General features: G+C 39.9%; 1 protein-coding gene across 1 annotated transcript in view; it reads left to right on the top strand.

The window, feature by feature from the left end:
• Nucleotides 1–16,326: 16,326 nt before the first annotated feature.
• Nucleotides 16,327–23,309, top strand: part of LOC119915454 (myosin-16) — a 50,063-nt gene continuing 43,080 nt past the window's right edge. Inside the window, exon 1 of the mRNA XM_038734990.1 lies at nucleotides 16,327–16,473. Coding sequence (XP_038590918.1) covers nucleotides 16,342–16,473 — 132 coding nt within the window. The 5' untranslated portion in view covers nucleotides 16,327–16,341. The remainder of the gene's footprint in view (nucleotides 16,474–23,309) is intronic.

Here is a 23,309-nt window from a genome sequence, read left to right as displayed (position 1 = left end):
TTCTGTTTTTCCCTGTTGTTTCCCAACACACATATTCCATTCTGCAGAAGCAGATACATACATATGATTTATGGAGACATTTCTCAAGGCGATGTAAAGCTGTTGCAAAGCACTGAGGTGCAGCAGGCAGGTACTCCGTCTTCCAGACATAGGATAACATATGCCATCTGCTTCATTACCCAGGGTTCATCATAGCAGACATGTAACTCATTGCTGTCATTGTGGGGTTTGAAAAACTCCAGTGACAAATCACAGTGTAAACAGAACTTATCATGGAGTGTATGATGCATTACAAGTTGTGTTAATACTGATATGCTGGCCATTGCTCAGCCTTGTAATAACATGAAATTCACTTCAGCGTTTCAGTTATGCATATTTTGCCACATTCCACTTAACCATGTCTTTATTTCAGTTCCATACAATAATTCAACATTTTGGGAAATAAACTTATTTGTTTTCTTGCGAAAACTTAGATGAGAGGATATGTATACCATATCTGACCAGTAAATATTAAAGAGAAAACTCAATTATCTTAGCTTAGCATAAAGACTGGAAACAGAGGACAACAATTTGTCTGGGTCTGCATAAAGATAACAGATTTCATCCTCCAGCCGCTCCAATTAACACCTAATATCTTGTTTAATTTGTGCAAAAACTGAAGTTTAGCAAAAAGTCTACAGCCATGCTGGCAGCTCTGTGTGGCTAAACTGCACAGCTGTGCTTTGAGCTAAATGCTAATGTCAGCATGCTAACATGCTCACAATGGCAATGCTAACATGCTGATGTTTAGATTAATATGTTAGTAGGCTAACAGTTGCTAATTAGCACTAAACACAAAGTAAAGCTGCGGCTGGTGGGAAGGTCACCAGTTAGGCAGTGATTTGGCCATAAACCAAGGGCCTGGGGAAACTTAAACTAAGGTTTAGCGGTTATTTTAGTTAATTTACTAAAATTATGTTTACAATATTTACACAGTTAACTATTCACATATTTATGTTTATATTTATTATTTACATATTGAAATCCTCTTTAAACAGTTACAATCATCTACAGAATGTACCTCCGTGCTTTCCTTACATTTACCTCAGACTAAGTCCTTCTAGCTTCTGATTGGTTAGTTCAGTCACATGCGAGTCTGAACAGGGAAGTTTTGTTTTTGTGAAGTTGTTCAAGTGTGGAGAACAGTGAAGTGCTGCTTAAAAAGGCATCGTCTCCATCCACATTAGAAGGGATCCAACCACAAATATATTCACAGTATCGAACCCTCACGTTATCCATTATGTCCTGATGACTTCATATTTAACAGACAGAGTGGTATTCAGCTTCTCAACTAATTTCCAGCAAGACAGAAAGTAAGAATGTTTCTCAAAATGTCAACCTAATCCTTTAAACTAAACTATTAGAGCCCTGCCTCCATGCCTGATACGGTGCAGTGTGATCCCTTTAACGCCTTTGTGAATTTAGACCACAACATGTGTGAAATGTCACTAGAAAGCCCGTACATGGCTGATAACAAGGGGGCCCCTCTTTTTTTGTGCCAAAGTTGTAATCTTTATGTCAAGATTCAGCTGTCAACTCAAACCTTTAATTAATCAGATTCCATAAACACGTGTCATGCACAAGCAGACAACCTGCCACGAACAAGCTAGAGCAAGACAAAGAGAGCAGAGATTGTAACTCTGATTCCAGATCAAAATCAGCTCCTCTCTTCTTCATCTCCTCTTACAGAGGCAAAAGCTGGCTGATCCCAGATCTGCACCCAAAGACAGCTTTGTAGACAGACTTCTTAGTGCAGGGGGTAGATACACAACAAATCAAAGTCTATAATTACACTCTGATAGAAGGCAGCTGGATTACTGCAATTAACAGGTAAAAGCCAGTGGTTATACTTGCTGCTTCATGGAAAAGTATTTTTTCACTGCACTTTATGATCCTGAATTAAGTTTACTTTTATGTTCTGACAGGAGCAACTCTGTGTTTTACTGTTTTGTGTATTTAGCCCATAGCAAGGCAGATGGGTCAGATTAAATCCCCTAATTGTCCTGGCAAAGCTATCAAAAACACAAAGGTTACACTCTTTTTTTCTGTCTGCCTTAGCTAAGAGTCAGAGGTTTACAGGATTTTTTGGTTATGGTGATGGTCTGGTGGTTTTGTCAGTGGTTGTCTATGGGCGCATGGGACGACCCCTCTCCCTACAACAGTAGATGGCTTTCTCTGAGACATGGCAAGTTGCCAGAGTAAATCCCTGCCAAAGATAACCTCAACAAGAACGCTAAGGGTGCAACAGAGCAGTTCCTCTCAAATCAGAAAAGCTCTCACAGAAACAAGTGCTCAGAAAAAGGGTTCAGGAAGAGTTGGATTGGAAAAGCCAGCCTGGGAAACTGTCACCACTTTTCCCATGTCACTTTTAAGTAAATGCTTTTTCTTGCAGTACAGACACTCATGATGTTTAAATGTGTTCAGTTGTCATCGATGACAAAGCTCATGAATGAAAGATCCTAAAATCACATGAAATGATCTGATATAAGTATGATTTGATTTGAAGGACAAACCCCCTCACATTTTTTCTGAATTAACTGATGAAATTTTAAAGAATGAATTGATTTGTAGAATGAGCTGTACATGCAACATTGGCATGTTATAACCTTATGAAGCTTACACATTTAGCAGACACGAAGATTAGCATTCAATTAGAGTCGTCTTTGGCCACCTCATAAAGTCCAACTGTGAAGTAGCTACTCCTTTCACATAAGACATCATAACAACAGTAATTTGATTGATGGTTAATAGAAACATTGATCAGTGCAGTTTTAACCCTTTATTCATTATTTTCGCCACTTAGGGGCAGTGCAACAAACTGAAAACAGGCTAATATTGACTTCCTATCATTTTAGACAGATATTACAATGTTATTTGATCCATTGCTAATCTAAAAAAAGTGAGTATTGCAGCTTTAAATAGAAGGTGAGAGCATTTAGATGTCAGATGATGAAGCACATCTGTTCAGGAACATCTTAAAATCACAGAAAATGCCTTAAATATTGCTTTTGATTGATTTTATATTAATATCTTTTTCTGAGCTCTTTAATGTAACTGTTGTACAAAAGTGAAATCTAACCTTGACCTGCAGTGGTGCAACATTTCTGGGTGAGACTTCATACTGTATATATAGGTAAAAAATAAATTGCCTTTGACATACAGTACATTTTTTTCATGAGCACGAGGTCAAATTCTTGAGCACTGCACACATGCTGACATCCGCTCGACTTGGCGCTTTGCGAAACACAAGCCAGAAGCCGGACTGTCATCTGATCCCCTGACAGAGAAAAGCCTGCAAATTTTTCACTGCCGGCCTGGTTAAAAACTTAAATGACCCGTTCAATTCATACCCCCAAGATGAAACAAGATAAATGACCCTGTGCTGTCATTTCCCCTCTGTTACAAAGTAAACATCATTTTGTGCAAGGTTTCCTCCTGCCTGCAGCCAGCGGATCTTTAGTGAGCAGATGGCTCACTGACACATTGGCAGATAAGCAGGGAAATGAAAAGCACTGAACGAAGGGTTAAGAATTAAGAGCATCTCATAATTTGATAAATCCTTTCTGAGACCTGCTAAGTCCACATAAATAATAAATTTTTACAGGCTTTAACATAATACTGCCTCAGCAGATTTTGTCTTTTTGTGCAAATACATCTGTAACATCCCACTTCAGCAGAAAAAGTTGTGTATTGTTGGTATGCGCTGTAGCTAACAATGAGGAGTTTCCCTTAAAAGTTTTTTTTTCCACACTGTACACACATAAAAAATCTCTATTAAACCATTTGTTCTCAAAGGTGTCCCAGCAGAGTAAAATAATACACTCTTCTTATAATACAAAGAAACACAACACAAACAGATTTTTTTAGAAGCAAGCGTCATTTTTCTGTCTGAACCTCAGAACAGATTAACAGCAATACACCCAAACCAATTGTAGGAGAAATAAGTGTCACGTAACCTCTAGTAATAATAAATGATAATGGCGTGGCTGGCATGAAGTTGGCACAACACTTATTCAGTAAAATAGTTTTATATCTACTAAATGGATTGGCGGTAAACATTAAACCTGCTAAACATTATTCGAACATTTCTAGAGCATGTTAGCATGCAGATGTTAGCATTTAGCTCAAAGCACCATTGCATTAGTATAACCAGGCGGAGTGGCTAGCATAGCTGTATACAGTTAGTCTTTTTGAAAACTAGTTCATTTTTATTGTATTGTATTTTACAGTTTATTTTAAATTATCACTTGTTAATTTTAGCAATTTAGGAAAGTAATGAACTACATTACCTCAAATGTTAAGTAGGTGAAAAAATAGATGTATATATAAATATATGTAAAAAAGAAAAAAAAAGAAGCAACCAAACAACATAATGTCTTTTTACAGGTCAAGTGTTTCTGTAGATTGTAAACAATACAAATACTGGAAAGAAAGAAATAATAAATTGATATGCTGCACACAATCACTGGGGACCCCACCACATTTTGAAATGGCTGATGTTGTCCCTATCACTTTTTTAAAGCATTAAAAATATCCTGAAAAATAGCTTGCACCAAGAAGTATTAACTAACAAATGAAAATGCTTTGAGAAAGGTTTATTTGCACAATAGGAAAACATGCAATGCAATTTAAATATAGAAGAAACAAATATGCATTATTCAAAAATATAAATAATAAATTCATAAATTTCAGCATTTCCTATTTCTTCAAATAGTGTTAAAAATCTTCTCGTCTTGTTCTCGTGCATCATCATGTCTTGTGATCCCAGTGTATCATCACCCTTAATCTGAGCCCTTATGTCCCCACCACTTTTCAACACAAAGTGACGCACTTGGCTGCACATGAAGTAGGTGGTTATATAAAGGATATGCCTGTATACATGTATATACAGTATATATATTGTATATTCAAACAGTAAATACAGAGTGCAGGATTTCGGATGATTTGTACATGTTAAAAAGTATTTTAAATTATTAATATATCTTTGTAATTTGTTTGCTATGACGTATAGGCAAAATTTATAATGAAATAAAAGTTGTTGTTGCACACATACAAATATTTATTCATGATGCAGTGCTGAGGATGAATTTAGGAGTATTTCTGGGGTACGACAGCAGATACTTCTCTTGCCAGATGGCAGCAGAGTGAACGGGCTGTGACTGGGTGGGGACTGTCCTTTAGTGTCCTTTGGGCTCTGCAGGGACCTCTCTTCACCTCACTGATATCACTGATGCTCGGTTGATAAGTACCAATGATCTTCTGAGTGGTTTTAATCACCCGCTGCAGAGGCCACCGGTCCTGGGCTGTGCACACCCCATGCTAGTGTTACTGGGTTATTGTCAGTCTATATGACATATTTAAGTGTTTATCAGATTGACGCCGTATGGAAAAAAAGTTCTAGTTGTTTTGGCGTGCAGTCATGCAGCACTCAGTAGCACCTACCAGAGGGAAGATGTTGGAACAGGTTGTGTCCAGGGTGTGGTGGGTCTGCAGTGATGTTTCTTGCCCGTTTCCTGAGCCTGGAGATGTCCTGAAAGGAGGGCAGCTTGGCAGATTTTCTCTGCAGTCCTGACTGTCCGTTGTAGTCTGTTCCTGTTTGGTGGCTGATCCAAATCAGCAGCTCCAGTTGCAGTATTTTTAATGTGTGCATTATATTATAAGTTTCTTTACTTAAGAAAAAGTACTGAATATTAGGTAGTGGTGAATATTAGGTAGTGATTTGTGTGATTTCTTTTTTTTTTTTTTTACATATTGAATACACTTGAAAAAAGGAAACATAAGGCAGTCCTATTTTTAGTACAAAATGTGCAAAAGGCTTTTATTTTCCTTCTTTAGCTGCTAATAGAAGGTAGTTGTCAGTTTTCATATACATGCAAATAGACATACTTGTGTTTTTATGAATTGTGTAAGATGATATGTTTTGGTTGCAAATTAGCCTGAGTGTTATTTCTCTGCCCAGGAATGTGCTTTTTTTTAAAGATGAGGTGTGTATGTGTGTGTGTTGGTGGGGGTTGCATCTGCTGGAGGCTGGCAGTCTGTCTCCCACTGTTGTTCTGCTGTCAGAAGGTGGTTTGGCTTTAGGCAGGAGGGAGGAGAGGTGTGTGTATGCACGTGTGTGGGACGGGGGACGATGGCTGTTCAAGCTGGTTGGTGTTTTCTTTTTGCTTGTCACCTCCCTTCCTCCCTCCCTCTCTCTCTCCCTCCCGCTCCTCTCAGGGTCAGGTAGCAGGCGTAACACACTTTCACACATACTTACACACCCTCTCTCTCTCACACACACACACACACACACACACACTACCACAGCCTCAAGAGAGCACACACACACGCACATGCTTCACTTCCTCCCCAGAGCCCGCTTGGGTGAAGACAGCATGGGTAGCTGTGAGCTGTGAGGATGGAGAAGAAAGTGTGTGTGATCCACACTGACTTCCACCAGTACAGGCCCACCATCACCCTGCACAGCAGACCACTGGCACATGTAAGAACCCTGCCTCTCCTCTGACACTGCCTTTTTCTTTTTTTATTTCTTTTTCTGTGTTTTTGTCCCTCACCCATTGTCTTTCTCCAGTTCCATCTTTAATCTTTCTCTCTGTTTATGTTCCTCCTGGTTGATTCATTCTCCTCCAGTCGCATGTTCTCTGTCTGTCACTGTGTTCTCCAGCGTGTTGCAGTGCTCCTCCTCACCGCCGGCCGTCAGCTCTTAGAAAGAGGCGCTGCTTTTTCAACAGGGGGCATCAGAGCAAGGGCGGAATCCTCACTCAGACTGTGTGTGTGTGTGTGTGTGGGGGGGGGGGGGGGGGGGGGGGGGAGAGAGAGAGAGTGTGTATGTGTGAATATACAGGGTTACAAATTATTTAAGGTTATTTTAATGACACAAGTAACCCAAAGAGACCTTAAGACAACAGCTAGCAGTATGTGGTTCAACAAACTTTTTTTCTTTCCCCGGACAAACTCTGAAATGATGAACACGACATGTTGCCAAAATGTGAGTGTTGTTGAGTAATGCAATGTCTTGGTGCTCACCTCATCAGTCTGCATTCTGTTTGCCTCTTTTGTTGTCTCTTTTTACCGGATGGTGCGCGTGCACTTTTACAAAACAAACACACACAAGCGCGTAAAATATCTTCTTCTTTCATTTCTTTGTGATCCGCTACTTCGCTTAGTACAATGAATGCTGCCTCCATCCGGTCGAGTGTAATTAAACACAGAAAACTATAAGCTTGAACCTGTACTAATGGATTACAATTTTGAGGTGATTATTTTGTACATTTGGGGAAGACATGTTCCCCAGTTTGATTTTTCTGATTTTCTGGTTTCTCCGTTTAATTCCTATAGTTTCAGTGGTTAGTAAATCAGTTTTAAAGGGTTGACATTGTCATAGCCTCTGTTTTTCTCTCTTACACGCGTGCGCACACACACACACACATACACACACACACACACACACACACACACACACACAACAGGAATGCAAACACAGATAAACATCAGAAAACAGTAAATTTTATCTTCTTCTAAACTTAAAGTACAGCTGAGAGCAAAACTACATCCTTGAAGTTTAACAGGGGGTTTAAAGGAATATTTAAATATTATTAGAAATATGCTTATTCCCTTTCAAGATAAGAATAGATGAGAAGATGACCATATAACTCTCCTGTTTGTCTGGTAAACAAGACCATGGTCAGCATGTGGTTAGCTTAATGGGTTTGTTTAATTTAAACACACAAATCTATAAAACAACATGTTGTAGTTTTATTTGGAGTGCTGAAAGTTTTCTTGGCAAACAAAGACCAGGCTCAGTGACTTATTGGAAGCTCCGCTCCAGAAGATATAACTTGCTATGTAGTGAAGTTTAGAGGTTTTGGGGTTTTTTGTTGTTGAAAAGGCTAACTAACTTTTCTTCACAACCGACATGACACTTCACTGCAAGAAATACTGAACAATCAAGAGTAGTCTCGCATAGCCAGACCTCCACGCTTTTTAGCGCTGTGCCAGGGCTGGGAGAAAGTGCTAATAATGAGACAGACCGAGCCAGTGGATGCATGTTCCTGTACTGTGTGGGCATTATGGGTAGTGCTGTGCCTGGAGCAGGTCATGAGCAAATGACCGTATAACAACATCCATGCCAATCTGATGTCAGATACGCAGTAAAATAGAAAAAAAACCCTTAATAATAAATATCTGCCACATATAGCCATTGCTATGAAAGCACTTATTTTCCTTGTCAGTAATGTAATTGTGGATTCATTTTACATTTCCATCAGCTGCATTAACTCAGTTCCTATGAAATACTTTCAGATTGAAGGTGATATTCATCCTTGATTACTAGCTTTTTCTTTTTCTGGAGCTTTCAGCCACATCTTCATCCATCTGGTCTTCATCAACAGATGGAATTTGTTCAGTTGTGATGGAGATGAGTCAGGTATCAAGTATGGAGCTTGGTCACATGATAAGATGTATTTCTCTATGTGGGATTAGGGCATCCTTAAGAATTGTCTTTGATGAAGTTCTGGTCCATGTTTTGAAAAAAATAGTGACAAGATTAAGATATTTTGAGAGAAACACTGCATTCATGTCAGTTTTGGCTATAAATGGAACATTTTAAGGACACTGAAATCAGTGAAGTATCAAAAACACCTATATTTTGTATATATATATAAATATAGTATATTTAAATGTGAGTCCCAACCTGGCGTTGTCTCAAGGATCACAAGGGGGATCTAAGGGTTCCTAGGGTTGGGAAACATGACAAAACCAAAATCTTCTCCCCAAATTTAGCATATGTTTAGCGGTTCTGTAATCTTATTTACTTTTTGTAACTATACCAGTTAGTTTCCCCTCTTATACCTTAAAATATTCAAAAAAAAGAAAGAAAATAAGAAAATCACTTTTTGCTAACTTTTCACAGCTTGCGGACATTGCGATACGTTATGGTTATGTGATGGTTATGGTAGTCCATCGTGTCAAATGACGATTGTACACTTCTGCCTACATGTGAGTCTGTGTGACTGTAAAGCCCAATCTGTGACCTACACAGTCTGTAGACAGAGCAAGTGAAGTCACTAATTTGGGGTGTAGGTGCAGTTCTGGCTTCATATCCTTAAGGCTCTTCTGTCTCTGCTGTCCGCTTCTGTCTTCGTCGAGCTTCAGCACTCCTTGCTGGCAGAGCTGGTGCCAGACGGAGCGTTTAGTGGCAGGGTCCTCCAGTTGGCAGGGGTTCAGGCTGCACCTTTTAATGTCCATTGTAACTTGGTCCTTTTTCTGTCTGAGCATTTTCTGTCTTCCTGCTTAACGGTAGCCCAGGTGTAGCTGACCAGAAAGAACTTCAAGCGGTCTTTTGGCACCTTGATGATGTGACCAAGCTGGGTGATGATAGCCTCCATACTGATGTTTGTTATGCAGAGTATTTCAGTATGGGGCCCTCGGTCAAGCCGGGTTATCCCTAGGATACACTGTAGACACCTGGTGTAAAAGGCCTCAAGTGTCCTTATGTGGCGTCTTCATACAGTTCATGTGGCTGTATGAACTGTAAAGGAGAGTTTTGATGTGAAGCTTGAGGTCCTTATTCTGAAAGACCTTCTGAGCTTGCCACATGAAGATGATGCTTAGGACATATGTAGCCCATGACAAGAAGTTTTTCTATGTTACAAGCCAAAAGCTAGCTCACTGCTGTAAATGGCATGCATGTGTGTTATCTATCTATCTATGATACATGACTGTGTGACATAGACAACCTTCTTTCCTCTGCAGACCATGGTGGCTCTTTCAGTAGATGGATGCTGGTCTGATCTCTTGTTCTTTTCTCCCACTGTATTTTCACACCCAAACACCATGCATACAGCTGGGTCAGCCACCAAAGACATGAAAAGCTGCGTGGTTTTCTTCTTTGACGAAGCTGCATGTGGGCCATCATTACACGTTTTAAGGGGTCAGAGAAAATACTTTGAACCTTTGTGTGTTTTATCTTATAATACATTGAAAGGTGCTAAATTGAAAGGAATCCCAGTCATTTGTAGATAATACTATGTTTGTGTCGGTTTTAATCACCATAACCACACTCAGCGTTGTCTATAATCTACTTGTAGTGTAGTCCAGCTATGTCAAGTATTTCTATTACCCCTATCAGGACAATAACTGACACTGAAGAGGACGGAACCCCCACTGCGTTTATAATGTCTACAGGTATCTCTCTAGTGTAATTACCTGACAACAATCGTGTCATTGATATGATTTAAACGCTGGTGTTATTGTACCTGACCTGCAGCCAGTCAGCCACATGAGAGTAAGTGAACTGTGAGGTGCTTCAGTGATCAAAGGCTGGCTGTGCCTTCCTCCATGACCTGGATCCAGAGTTCAGCCAGAGGCCAGGCTTCAGCCTGCAGTCCATTCACCTGGGAGCCGTTTGCACACTAATATTAGAAGTTTTGCTTCACAGTAGAAACACTCCTCTGTAGAGATGCAGACCGGTAACTGAACAGAAACAGGAACGCACTATGTGCCACCTGCAGGAAATATGTTTTGGAGCTATAGTTCTACTAACTGTTGTGCTACGTACTGGGTAGTGATCATTTTTATTTCTATTACTTGGTTATATGCTGTTGTATTTTTCTGCAGATAAACTCAAAAGCTTTATGCTTTGTCCCAAATCATAGATGACTAGAAATGTAGAAATATTTACAAAATCTTAGAGCTAACATTTCGTGCTCCACAGCCGTGTGTGTTGACTCAATCACACCGTAATTTAAAACAGCAAACATTTTTGTCTTTATGCAAAAAATTCAAAACAGAGTACTCTTCAATGGAAAAACAAACAGCGAATTCATGGCAGGTATGAAATAATGACGCACATTCTCATGTCAGGAGAATGGTAAAAATTGTCTCTTGAACAATTTTTGTTCATTTAGCGACCTAGCTAATTATAGTTTGCAAGGCAGCTAGCTTGGAAAGCTATTGTGAGTGATTAACACTGCATGTTACCAAGATTCTAGCACCACTTTCTGACACTTTCCTGTGTGACCAGACCTTTAAATGTAAAACCTAAAACACAAACAAAGAAAACAGAATTTTAAATCATAGGCACACCTTGCCTATTTAAGCGCATTCTATTCACCAAAGAATTTCACCTTATCTCGTAATTATGAGGAAAGATCTCGTAAATAGGAGATCAGCATCTCATAGTCACGAGAAAGGTTCGTAATTTGAAAAACTACTTACTGCCACTGCTTTGCTCAGGAGAACTGCACAGCCGCAGATATGTAAGTTAGCAGCTTGATACTTCCAATGCAGAGGCTATAAGGTAATGTTGCTAGAAGACTTTATAGAAGGTTTTACTACAACGTTGACAGACTATATTCATCATTACGAGATCATTTCTGATATATGAGATCCTGAACTTGTACTCACGAGATACTTTCTCGTAATTATGACATACGCAGTTTTCTCATAATTACAAGTAAGGTGTCTATTTTTTTTTTTTCTTTGGTGAATGCAATGTGCTTCCGTACTATTTTCTAACACTTACTGCAAGTAGGCCTAATGCACATCAAATCTGACACATTTTCATGCAGTATTTTGGCGGACGTGTATCTGATCTGACCACACACGTGCTCCTCGCTGCCACCACAACATTTAAAACTGTCGCAAAATTCAACTGTGCACTTACGTCAGTGGAACCACGCGATTGGCTTAATATGTGCATACAACCACCGTCTTTGGCGTTTGTCTCTGGTAGTACTAGTACTTTCCTTTCCTATAGGTGGCGCTTGTCGGCTGCTCTCATACTAACTGAACAGCTCCTCTTTGTGGAGAATCTGCAGCTTGCTACAAAGAATGGTTTGGTTTGTGAGTTATTGAATGTTGACAGGTCGAGCCTCACCAAGTCTATCAACATTGAACATTACAACACAAAGCTTTAAACCAGGATCTGGACTTTGTGTATTGTGAACACTAAGTGGGATAATGTACACTGGTACATCATTTAAGGACTTAAGCCTGTAGCCAGTAACAGGTGTGAATAGGAGTTGAAATGGTGAACAGCTGTTCAAATAAAGATCATGGGATAAATATCCCAGTTACCTCCACTGACCAGAATGCCAGGAATCAGAAGAAGAGGGGGTTTCTTGCTGCATTGTCTAGGAACAAACTTCATATTTTAAACTCAGTACGACCTGTTTTTACAGAGCTGTGAATCAGACGGACAGTTGGGAAGTTTGTTTTACTGGGAGGAGAAGTGCCGTGTGTGTCTGTTTTGCTGTACAGGTTTGATCGGACAACACCTCTGGGCTTCAAGTCAAAACACGAAAAATGTATTAAAGTGTAACTCACATTCATCATGCAAAGAGGGTATGTGCAGCAACAAAGCAGCATTTAATGTGAGCATTCTCAACAATAGCGCTGGCTTAAGAGGTTGAGCTCTGTGATCATGCTAAAGGTGAACCATTGATGTGTCACATTTACTTCCTCTGCTTTTCTGGCATCAGCGTGTAGATTGATGTTGAATACAGCTGTAAATCCTGCACTGACAGGTAAATATATTGTGTGTTTTAACTGACTATAGGCAAAGGAATTCAGGTGTGTCAACAGGCAGATCCTCATGGTGGTTAAAACACACGTCCTAAATCTTATTTGGACAACATAGCAATTACTGCTGCACACTTAAGAAAGACGATACCACATTTCCCTGTCTAATTCCCGAGGTAAACTCACTGTCAGGGTTCAGAGAGCTGATCTAATGACGGCTCTTTTCCAACGGCACAGATACCGACGCTCAAGCAGCAACAGGTTTTTCTGTGTGTGTGTGTTCTGCCTGTCTTTCTATAACACAGCTCTCCCTTCTAAACTTCTTCTTCTTCAGATCTCACTTCGGAAAATTTGCTCACATGTTTTTCTAAGGACAGAAACTATGTTTTTTTTTGTTTTTCTTTGAAAGTAACGCCAAATTAACTTGTAGAATCTTGTTAGGTGTGGAGAGAACTAAAAGAAGACTGATCGAATATGTCATGATGCGTAAATGCATGCAATAGACAATTCCTCCCCGCAACTATACACACTTTAGTTATTTGGATGGCACATTTAGGTCAAAGAAGGTTATTTTCTGTGTAAAATGCATCACATTTGTGTGTTTCTGACCGATTGAGGGCCTTGTATTGTAAAGATACATACTATCACCAAAGATACATTTCATACTCAACTTTACGCATTGTATCACAACTGCTGGATTTATCCTATTGAAAAGAAGGAATTATCATGTGATGATGTTCATCTATAAAGCCCCACCAGTTTCCAAACCCTTACAGCTCTTCTCTCATTCAAATCTTACAGTACACAGTCTAATAACTTAACCGTAGATATCCCACACCAATCACGGAAGAGCTAGTTTCAGGTAGTTTGTACCTTTTAAATGGAATGAACTTTAAACTGCCCTCAGGTTAGATTTCTTCATTCCCCCTTTTAAAAAGTAATTACCTGCTGTTTTTATGACTATGTAATTGATATTATTAATTCTATTTGTTACGTAATTGTTGTTGTCTGGCTTTGTGTAACTGGTTGTGTTGTTGACTATGAAGGTCTCTTGTTCTCGAACATATCTTGAAAAAGAGATCTCATGAGACTACCTGACTTAATAAAGTTACATAACAATGCCACAAAACCTTATTTACTTAGACTTAGTAACTTATTGAATGTATCAGTGCCCCTCAGAGAGTTTCTGTAATGATTTGTTATGACGTATAATTAAATGATATATAAATTACATCAGTTTATATTTCATCCTTATCTTATACAAACCACTAGCCGTTGTTTTGGGGGTTAGGATTAGGGGTTAGTGGGGTTAGTAAATTTCCCCTTTAAACTCCAGACTGGTTTATGTCCCAGTGTTCACAGAACATTATTGTGTTTACCTCAATCTGTCAGGGGTTGACAGACATCTGTTTGGACTAAGAGTCTTGTTTGATGTGGTCTGGTTTACTGGTGAGGTGCTGCTTATAGGGAGAAGGCATTTACATTTCTGCCTGCCTCTGATCAGCTAAACACTGCTGGCTGAACTCTACCGTTGATCTTTGGCCTCTGTACCACGCAGTGATCAGATCTCACAGTTCATATTGTTTGTGGGGTGCCAGAGTGCAAGGAATGCTAAAACAAATATTTTAGAAAAAACTGTATTAAATAGACTTTTAAACCGCCATGTGTGATTGCTTAAATGTCTCTTTATTGGTTTTTTTTTCTTGTCCCATTTGACAAATCACGGTCATCTGGTTCCAACTGTAAGGTTTAGGTTAAAACTAACCATAGCAAGTATCTAACCAAAGTCTGATAATACAGTAACTCTACCTGTGTTGCTGCAAAAGAGCACTGAAAAAGATTAAGAATCTATTTAGAAGCCATTTGCACCAAAATGCATAATAAAAAAGCTAGTCTTGGTCCTGTTTACATTGTTATAATGTCTCTTTAAAGGTGCCATGTTACACAAATAATTATGGATTATTTTTATAACTACAAGCTAACTATAAGGAAATTAGGTGGGGTTTATACAACAAAACTACTTGGTTGGGTTTAGGAAAGATCATGGTTTGGGTTAAAATAAGTTGGCTATGTTAGTTATGTAAGTTAACTTAAAAAGTCAAAGTCAATGTTCACTATTGACTTCACATGAGAAGTTTATTATTTATTTATGTGAAGCACTACCTCGTGACGGAGCGTTTCTATTTTAACACTCACAGATTTTCTAGCATTTACTGTACTGGTTTAGCAGCCCAGGAAACTCAAAGACAAATTGCATGTGTTCCAATTGTCTCATGTGATGCTGCTCAGCCAATCAAATCTGTGCATTCCGATAAGCATTGCAAGTGAGATACACACAGGGAGAGAGGAGACAAAAGAGCAAAGAGACTTCACAGGGCTTTTAATCAAGAATGTACTGATGTACATTCTTCCCACGGGCAGTTCAAACCCAGAATCTCTCATATGATCCGAGACTGTCACGATTATTAAAACTGACAATGTGAAGCACCACTACAAGATAAAGCACATATCTTTTGAGCTAACGTACCCACTCAAATCTGAACTCAGGGAACTGAAAATACAATCCCAGCTGGCAGGACAAGCCAGAGCTCACGTTTCTCACTGAACAAGAGAAAGCAATGAAGCGGTATATAAGAGGGAATGAAAGAGAAAAGGAGGCATTAAAGCTGTTCATTTGTTAAGATGTGTTGAGTGTTTATAATAAAATTCATTAAGACTACACTTGAATCACGTCAAGCTACATTTTTTGTTAGATTATTTCAGTAATAAGGCACTTTTTTTAAATGCAGCCTTTAGTTTACTTAAATTTAGAATGTATTATTAGGGTAGTTATTATTTATTATCTCTCCAGTTTGATGTGACAGTAAATTTAATTTATATAATGCTTGTAGCATTGAAAAATGATGCTAAAGGGGTAGCCAGTGCGTTAAAAAGTGATGGCAAGAGGTCTTGCCCAAAGTCCATATGTGACGACTTTGAAGTGAGACCAGGTTAAATCAGACCATCGGTAGTGGAGGCTGTCAAAAATGGATCAAATGAGAATGTGTAAACTGACAGGGGATGTCTTGTTGGCAAACCCACAAAGAAGCGATAAGCATGACTCCAAATGAATGCTAATGTTGCTCTGTGAAAAATCAATTCATTCAGCTTTTGGGATGATGATGACTTGATGGAGGAGTTTATTAAAAATGTGGTTTTCATTTTGACAAGCACTACTACCCGCACATCCAGTACGAGATATTGGGTTACCAGTAATCTTGGTGTCTTAATGAATTGATTATTATTTGATATAGTGATATTAGAGAGCCATATGTTGTATTTTTTAAACTGGTGCTCTCCCATCCACCTGGCTAGGCGGGATGTTGCACTCAGTCAACTCAGATTTTCTCTAGGACTCCAGACCACTCAGCAGGAATGCAGCTGCACAAGGAGAAGTTTTATATTGTTTTAGTGAAAGAAGGCCAGCAGGCGGCCAGTCTGGAGAGAGGGGAGGAAATTGGGCACGTGTGTGTATTCATACATGCATGTGAACGTCTTTTAGAGGGCAAAGCTCTTTGACAGGGTGTTGGTGCTTGTGCCTGTGCGCGTGTCCTAAGTGGATGGAGGAGAGAGTGGCCAAAAGTGAACAAAAGTGAGGGAAACTCAGTCAGAGAGCCAGCCAGAAGCCTGAAATATCAGCCTTTCTGTATGTGCACGTGTGAGTATCTGGATGCGTGTGCGTGAGTGCTGTTCCAGGTCGTGTGTCTGTCGTTGCAGCACATTCTTACACAGCAGGCAGGGATGAGGGAGAGAGAGGAGCTGAGGAGAGCCATAGAGCAGAGTGACCGACTCCTTTCCAAGGTCCGCGAGCTAGAGGAGCAGAACACCCAGCTTAACAAGGAAAAGAATGAGGTGGCCACTAAATACCGAGCTGTAAGTCTGCTGCTCTGTCTCTTTGCTTCTCCGTCTCTTGTTCTCATTTTTCCCCTTTACAAAAAGCCATTTCTATTTTGTTTCACTAACTTGATACTTTAGAGCTCACATGATTTGTGATTCATTCTGAATTTCTGCTTGATAAGGGATTTTGAACGTGGTCATTATACCAACCCCGGGTGGATGAAATTAAGTGGATAATGATACCCTAGCAGAGGGAGAGAGATGCAGCCACCATGGCAGTCACTGTGTTCGAGCTTGTTTCAGTGCTGCGTTTCACTCTGTGGGTTTTTACTGCTGTGTTGACCATTTTCCAGCTGATCGTTTTATTGAGAGAGCAAGTACAGAGTGTGTTTTTTACTGAGACTGCTGTCATAGTGCTGTGAGACACCATGCTGTTTCCTGGCCGGAGGCAAATGTGTGACTGATTGGTTTACAGCAAGGAGGACTGTCTGAGTGGCACATCCCCTTCAGCTGGGAGGAGGTGTTACCGCAAGTTTTATTGGGAGAACTACAAACCCGCATCATTGTTTAGAAGTATTCAGTCCATAAATGCAGCACTTTTTATTTGATTTGCGGAAAAGATCAAAGTTTTAGTCTACCACTGCTTTTCTTCCAGTTTATCGGGTTCAGTTTTCCAGTCTGCAACTTTACTGTTTTGGCTTAGTCTTTCACCTCTCATCAATATGCATCCAGACAAATCAGGCAGCTGTTTTCTGTGAAAAAGTTCTGATGAACCCATCATAAACTAACTGACCTCCACCAAATGCCAGCCATTATAGCTTGTATAGTGTAGAAGCTTAAAGAGTAACTCTGGTATTTTACCTGGACCCTATATTCCCATGTCACTATTTTGCTCTCTTCAAAGCCACCAGACTCATATAGACACAAAAACATGGGGAAATAGGTTGAAAAATACCGTAGTTAGCGTTTAAGAGCCAAATAGTTTCCTCAGGAGTTGGTAGAGACCAAAAGAGAGCTAAAGGAAGAGTGAATATTGGACTTTATGGACCAGTTTTTAAAAGGTTTACGTCTTTGCACAAACAAATGGGCTTAGGGATGAGTGACAAAAAGTAAAATAAGCTAATCTCAAAGGTCCACTTTCTACCTTTCGAACCTTTAAACAGCATCCGATAGCCTTCATACAGTGAAAAGAGATGGCTCAGGTCTCCTCAGGTGACCTCAACGTGGAACGCAGGTAACATAATGACAACTTCAGGACCAAATGTCTTACGAGATAGCTCTGTGAGCTAGTTAATGGACCATTTGAGCTAAGATTATTTTGGTAAGTGTTCTCAAAGGGCAAGAAGGAACTTCCATGCTTAAAGAAAATACATAAATATAATATAAATAAAGAATACACCAGCCTTACCTTAACACTTTTCTGAGGAAAGGACTGCTTGAGTTATTGCATGAAAGTATACCTATCTTTTTACCTAATTTGTCTGTTCTCATAGCAGACAACAACATCCAAATCTTTGCTAAGTAAAACCACAAAAATGCCAAGAAAAAGGGAAATTCTGTTTGGTATGCACACCTTCTACTCCTCATTCTCATTTTCCAAAAGTGAGTGGATGTCCCATTTCAGAGTGAAGGCAGAGGATTAGTGTGAGAGTGTGGAGCGGCACCGTTGTTGCCAATGTTTATGGAAAGCGCTCCAGGGTTGCCCACGGGATTTGGTCATTACTGGTGCTGAGTGCCTTAGCAGACTCTTCAGACAGCTTCAATGGAACACATCGTAAACCGCCTTGACGAGTTGGACTGCGGCTCTCGTCACTCTGTATTTTACTGCCGTCTGCATATGACAAATTCATGTGTCACTGTTGATCTTTGTATGCAGGATATACTGACCTTCAGCAGATATCGTGTGCACTGTCACTTTATTTTTCTTTTTTAATCGGAGTGGTAGTAAATCAAGCAATTTCTGTACAGTGACACAGTTGATCATAAACCAATTAACGTCTGTCAGAAACCCCTTAACGTGTCCTTTTTCCTTACTGATATCTAACAAATCAGTCTAAAAAGTGGGTTACTGGTGGATTTAAGATCACTGCGATTCTGTTTTTCCTCTACAACCCACGTGGGGTAGTCAGAAGAAGATGTAAAGTGTTAACACTATAACTCCCCTTTTTTTATTACCTTTTTACAGACAGAAAAAAAAACCCACTTTTCCTCAAAATCACCAGGTGTGCTCTGGCACCAACCTTTTCTTTTCTTCACTGCTTAGATTAGCCAACCATAAATAATGAAGTTAATCTGTGGAGGAGACGGCCCAGCCAGCAATATTCATACCTTCGAGCCCTTCTGATTTGAATGCAGTGAGAAATGTGACCCCTTGTCAGAGCTATTTAGTGCTGCTGCTGCCTGTAGGAAGCCGTCCAGTTTTCCAGGGCAAGTTAGTCCCACCTTTTGCTGAGGCTGGACACCTCACACATCTTTCATCAGGGGTACGATGAATTCCTTATTCTTAATCAAACTTATGCACCGGTGCTCTGTGAGGTTAACACTGTTCTGACAGACTGACATTGTTTTGATTTACTGTTTTTAAATGATTTCTATCAAACTACCTTGTCCCAATCCAATCCAATCCAACTGGGAGTGATGGAGAGAGCTTTGGGGGCGTTTTTTCAGCTCAGTCCTTGGTTGCTACCATACTATCTGCGGAAGTGCCTCTAGCTGATTGCTAACCTGATAGAGGCATTGTGAAATGTTCCTCCAAGCATTTTTTTTTTTCATTTTGATATTGATAATGGTACTGGTATTCATCTGGTCCTGAAAATTCCGAGTAAGGAGCTGGTTGGTGTGAATGGGTGGGACAAAAAAAAGGGCTTTCACCCAGGAGACGTTTGTTGTGCTCGTTTCCAACATACAAGCATCAACAGATCTACAACTGACAATACATACTAGTAAGAGCTCATAGTACATATCACATCAATGGGGTAAATACCTAGGGAAGAAAGTAAGAGTTAACAAAGTGCAATCAATACAATAACATTGTAGGGGAAAGAAGAAGAAGAGCACAGGAAGTGCATGTTAGAGGTTAGGAGTTAGAAGTGTTATAAGAGGAAGTGTTCTTGGAAGAGATGAGTTTTCAAGAGCTCCCTTGAAGTTAGAGAGGGACGCCCCTGCTCTGATGGCGTGTGCTAGTTCCACCATCGTGGTGTCACAGATGAGAACAGCCAGGACTGGGATTGTTTTGTGTGAAGGGATGGCAGAGCCAGGCGGCGTTCGTTGGAGGACCAAACTACAACGTTTTACAATGTTAACCTTGTGCTGTTTCACATCGTTAACCACTAGTTTTGTTTTTAAAGTCTGTTGCATATTTTATTCTTGCAAACTTGACCGTGGAGCCTCACATGTACAAAAATGGCGCTGAAAAAGGTACTCAGGGCGCTAAAAAGCAACGTCAAGGGGTCTTGACAAAGCGTCCATATGTGACGCCCTGGGATGAGAATGGATTGCTGGTACAGACATGGATAGAGACCAGCAGTATTCATTTCTTGTCACTCTCCTACTGTTTGTAGCATAGTGTCAAAAGGCTTTGCGGTGCTCCCATTGCAAACCACTCAAAAACAAAAACATAGGCCCTGTGTTTATATCAGTGCTAGTGACTTTGTGAAGTACTTAGGCACAACAGTGCTTTGTGCTAAATGCTTACATAAGTAAGGCAACACAAACAGAAGTGCAGCTGAGGCTAAAAGGAATGGCATTAGTTTTGCAGGCATTTGGCTATAAACCAAAGATATTAGACAAATTCAAATTTTGACCTGATGATGGCACCAGAAGTTATTACAAATCATCCGGAGGAGGACATGCATGTCTATACCGAATTTCCCAGGTCGTGAAAGTTGTGAAGATATTTCCGCCTGGATCAAAGTGGTAAGCTGACCAACCGACATTACTATCCCTAGACACGCTGCTAGCTTTGCTAAAAAGTGCCACAAAGGAAAAACCAGAGGAAAGAGATGTGACAGTACCACCAACTCTTTTCAGAGGATCTATATTCCGAAGTAGCATACATTGCAAAAACACCAATAAAAAGACAGACTAAATGAACTAAATGAGAAATTTGAGGATTACTACTGAAAGAAAAGGAGGAAAAGAAAAGAGTTCCACTGTTGTTCCAACCATCTTTGGTACAAATGTATATAAACAGAGAAAGGTCCACTATTTACCCCTCAATTACTGATAATAATGGGAAATAAATGTGGAGCTTTACTGCAGAGCTATCCAGATGCTCCAGCTCTGCGTGTGGAAAAACTTTTAGTCTGGACTGGCTGAGTTTCTGGGGCCCAAGGCAAACTGTGGGACAAAAGACTGGCAGGGAGAGATGAATTGGGGTGGAGATGGGGTAGGAGAGAGGAGGGTGAAGAGATGCTAGGGAATGGAACGATGACTTGATGTTCAAGGGTGAGGGGAAGGAAGCAATTGAATGTATTAACAAACTGGTCAGGAGAGATACACTTTGAGGTGAGCTTCTGGTGAAAGTCTAGCCCGAGAAGTTATGTAGAGACAGTCAGATTGCCTGCATGGGAAATTAGGAAGCTACGGACAGCTATATCTGAGGTTTAAATTCTCTAAACTTTTTATACTCTCTCTGTGCTCTGCTTTGAACTTGTTTTTTTTTCTGTCTTATGGCCCAGCGTAGAAAAAGAGGAAAGCACATGTGAGGGATTAACTATTTAACACTAAGACTAATTTAGATTACTAAAATGTAAATTCTTACAAATGAAGCTTCCAGTGAAAATTGATGCCAGGTACACTAAGAAAATGCAAAATAAACTATACAGAAAATCAACGTAACACGGCGTGGTGCCAGAGGAGAGGAAGCCAACAGACTACCAGGATGGGTTGTTTTTTATGCTACCTAGAGACAGTGGCCAGCTGTCTCCAATTCCTTGATGGCTTCAGTTCCAAACCACCACATTGTGAAGAAAGTTCCTTGCTCAGATACATAGTGTGTTTGATGATCTCAATCTCGATCTTGTTTTTAGCCACGATAGCAGTACGACTGTAGGGACGGTAATGTTCGCTCAGCCCAACACTATATTGCAGCCGGAAACATCTCAAAAACTGTTGGAATGACTGCAGAAAGAAATGTTGATGTTTATGGTCACATAGTGTTATGTGGCTGCCCTAAACAATTCCTGTCCTTGTCAAGCTACTGCCCATATGCCAAAGAATACCAAAGTTACCACATGCTTCTAGGCTCACCAGATTTGTTGTTTTATTCAACCCATATTTAACCAGATAAGACTCTTTGAGATCCGTTATCTCTTTTACAAGGGCGACCTGTTCATGTACCAGAGTCAGACAATACACACAGTGATTTCACAAGTTAAAAGCTTAATGCTGCCTACGACTTTATATTTTAGAAGGATAATGAACCATAAATACCCAAATAACCATTGCACATAATGTTAGCCTGCTCTGTATTCTTTTTGTCTAAAAAGATCGTTTTTTTTTCTAACCTGTAGCACTTTGAGATCTTTTGATGAAAAGTGTGCTATAAATAAAATGTATTATTATTTATTATAGTAAACACACACAATTACTAATATGGTCCGGATCCAGTGTATACCAAGGCAACTTGACACTTGCTGCACTAAAAACTAGTCACATTCCCATCAGCCTCATCTGTACTTTGTGTTTATTGCTAGCAAATGTAGGCAAGCTAAGTCCCTAGATAAAGATAGTGAACATACTAAAAGTCAGCATGTTTTATTATTGTCACTGTGAGCATTAGCATTTAGCTCAAATGCTGTAGACTCTTGTTTTTTTACAAGACTCCATGATCTTTAAAAACACCCGGTAGCTGAACCCTCAGCCTCCTCTTCCCTCCGGTGTTATCACTAATCTTGCCTTTAGGAAGTTAAAAGGCAGCTGGCAATTGAATGCCAGACTTTCTACCTTATGGAGGTACTTGGACTCTTAGAGTATGGGTTGCATTTACTGTAGCAGGAAGCAGCCAAACATAGTCAAACATCATCTGTGTACCCAGAGGGCTTTCCTGTGATGCTTTCATCTTCAGTTACCATGTCCTTACTTTACCTTGTAACGCTCTAATAAGTCACCTGCAATTCAGACCTCTTGGTGAATGAATGAATGAGATTTAAGAACAGCAGTGTAAACATGAAACTGGTCTTCTGTTATAATGTTTCTTGGTTTCAAGCCTTAGAGGTGGTATGATGAAAATGTGATACATTTAAATTAGTCCGACATCTGATTCACTGGCAGCCTTCTTGTCCGATATGACAGTGTTGTGTTGGACATGAATCGTGTCTGGAGAACCAGTCTGGGCGAGCTCAGTGTCTCTTGCCTCTCCAGCTCAAGTGGGAGTTACATGAACAGATCTCTCTGTGCTGCCCTCAGCACAAGAACCCAGACCACAATGTCAAAATAAAACAATCTGAATACTCAGAAATCCTGTGTTTTTGGTGACTGGATGTCCTCCACAGCTCAGTGGCATTGGCAGAGTGCTTATCCTAGCTCATATAACTGTGTCCACTTTTGGGCAGATTTAGATTCACTGTTGTTCTAGCAGTGTGTAGTTTAGTTGTTTTTCCACAACCTTTGGTTTAGAGTAAGAATCACTATTGCTATCATATGCTGTACAATGAATGTGCTGAATGAATTTGTCTCATTGTTATGAGTAATTTGTATACAAAACTTTTCAGATTTTCACATCATTGTACATTTTTGCCATAAATGTTGTAAAGTACAAATGCATGGTTCTATGCATTTTGCACATCCATTACCTAAAGGTTTTCTTCCTTCACAGTTACTCGTTATGGTTGTACAGTATTTTCCACATATTTCCTACTTATTTCTTACAG

Source organism: Micropterus salmoides, unplaced genomic scaffold (assembly GCF_014851395.1).
Source record: "Micropterus salmoides isolate LMB-PRFRI ecotype aquatic unplaced genomic scaffold, ASM1485139v1 Ms_hic_scaffold_21, whole genome shotgun sequence".
Classification (NCBI taxonomy): Eukaryota; Metazoa; Chordata; class Actinopteri; order Centrarchiformes; family Centrarchidae; genus Micropterus; species Micropterus salmoides.
Note: the sequence above shows the minus strand (reverse complement) of the source record. Positions and strands in the feature narration are given on the sequence as shown.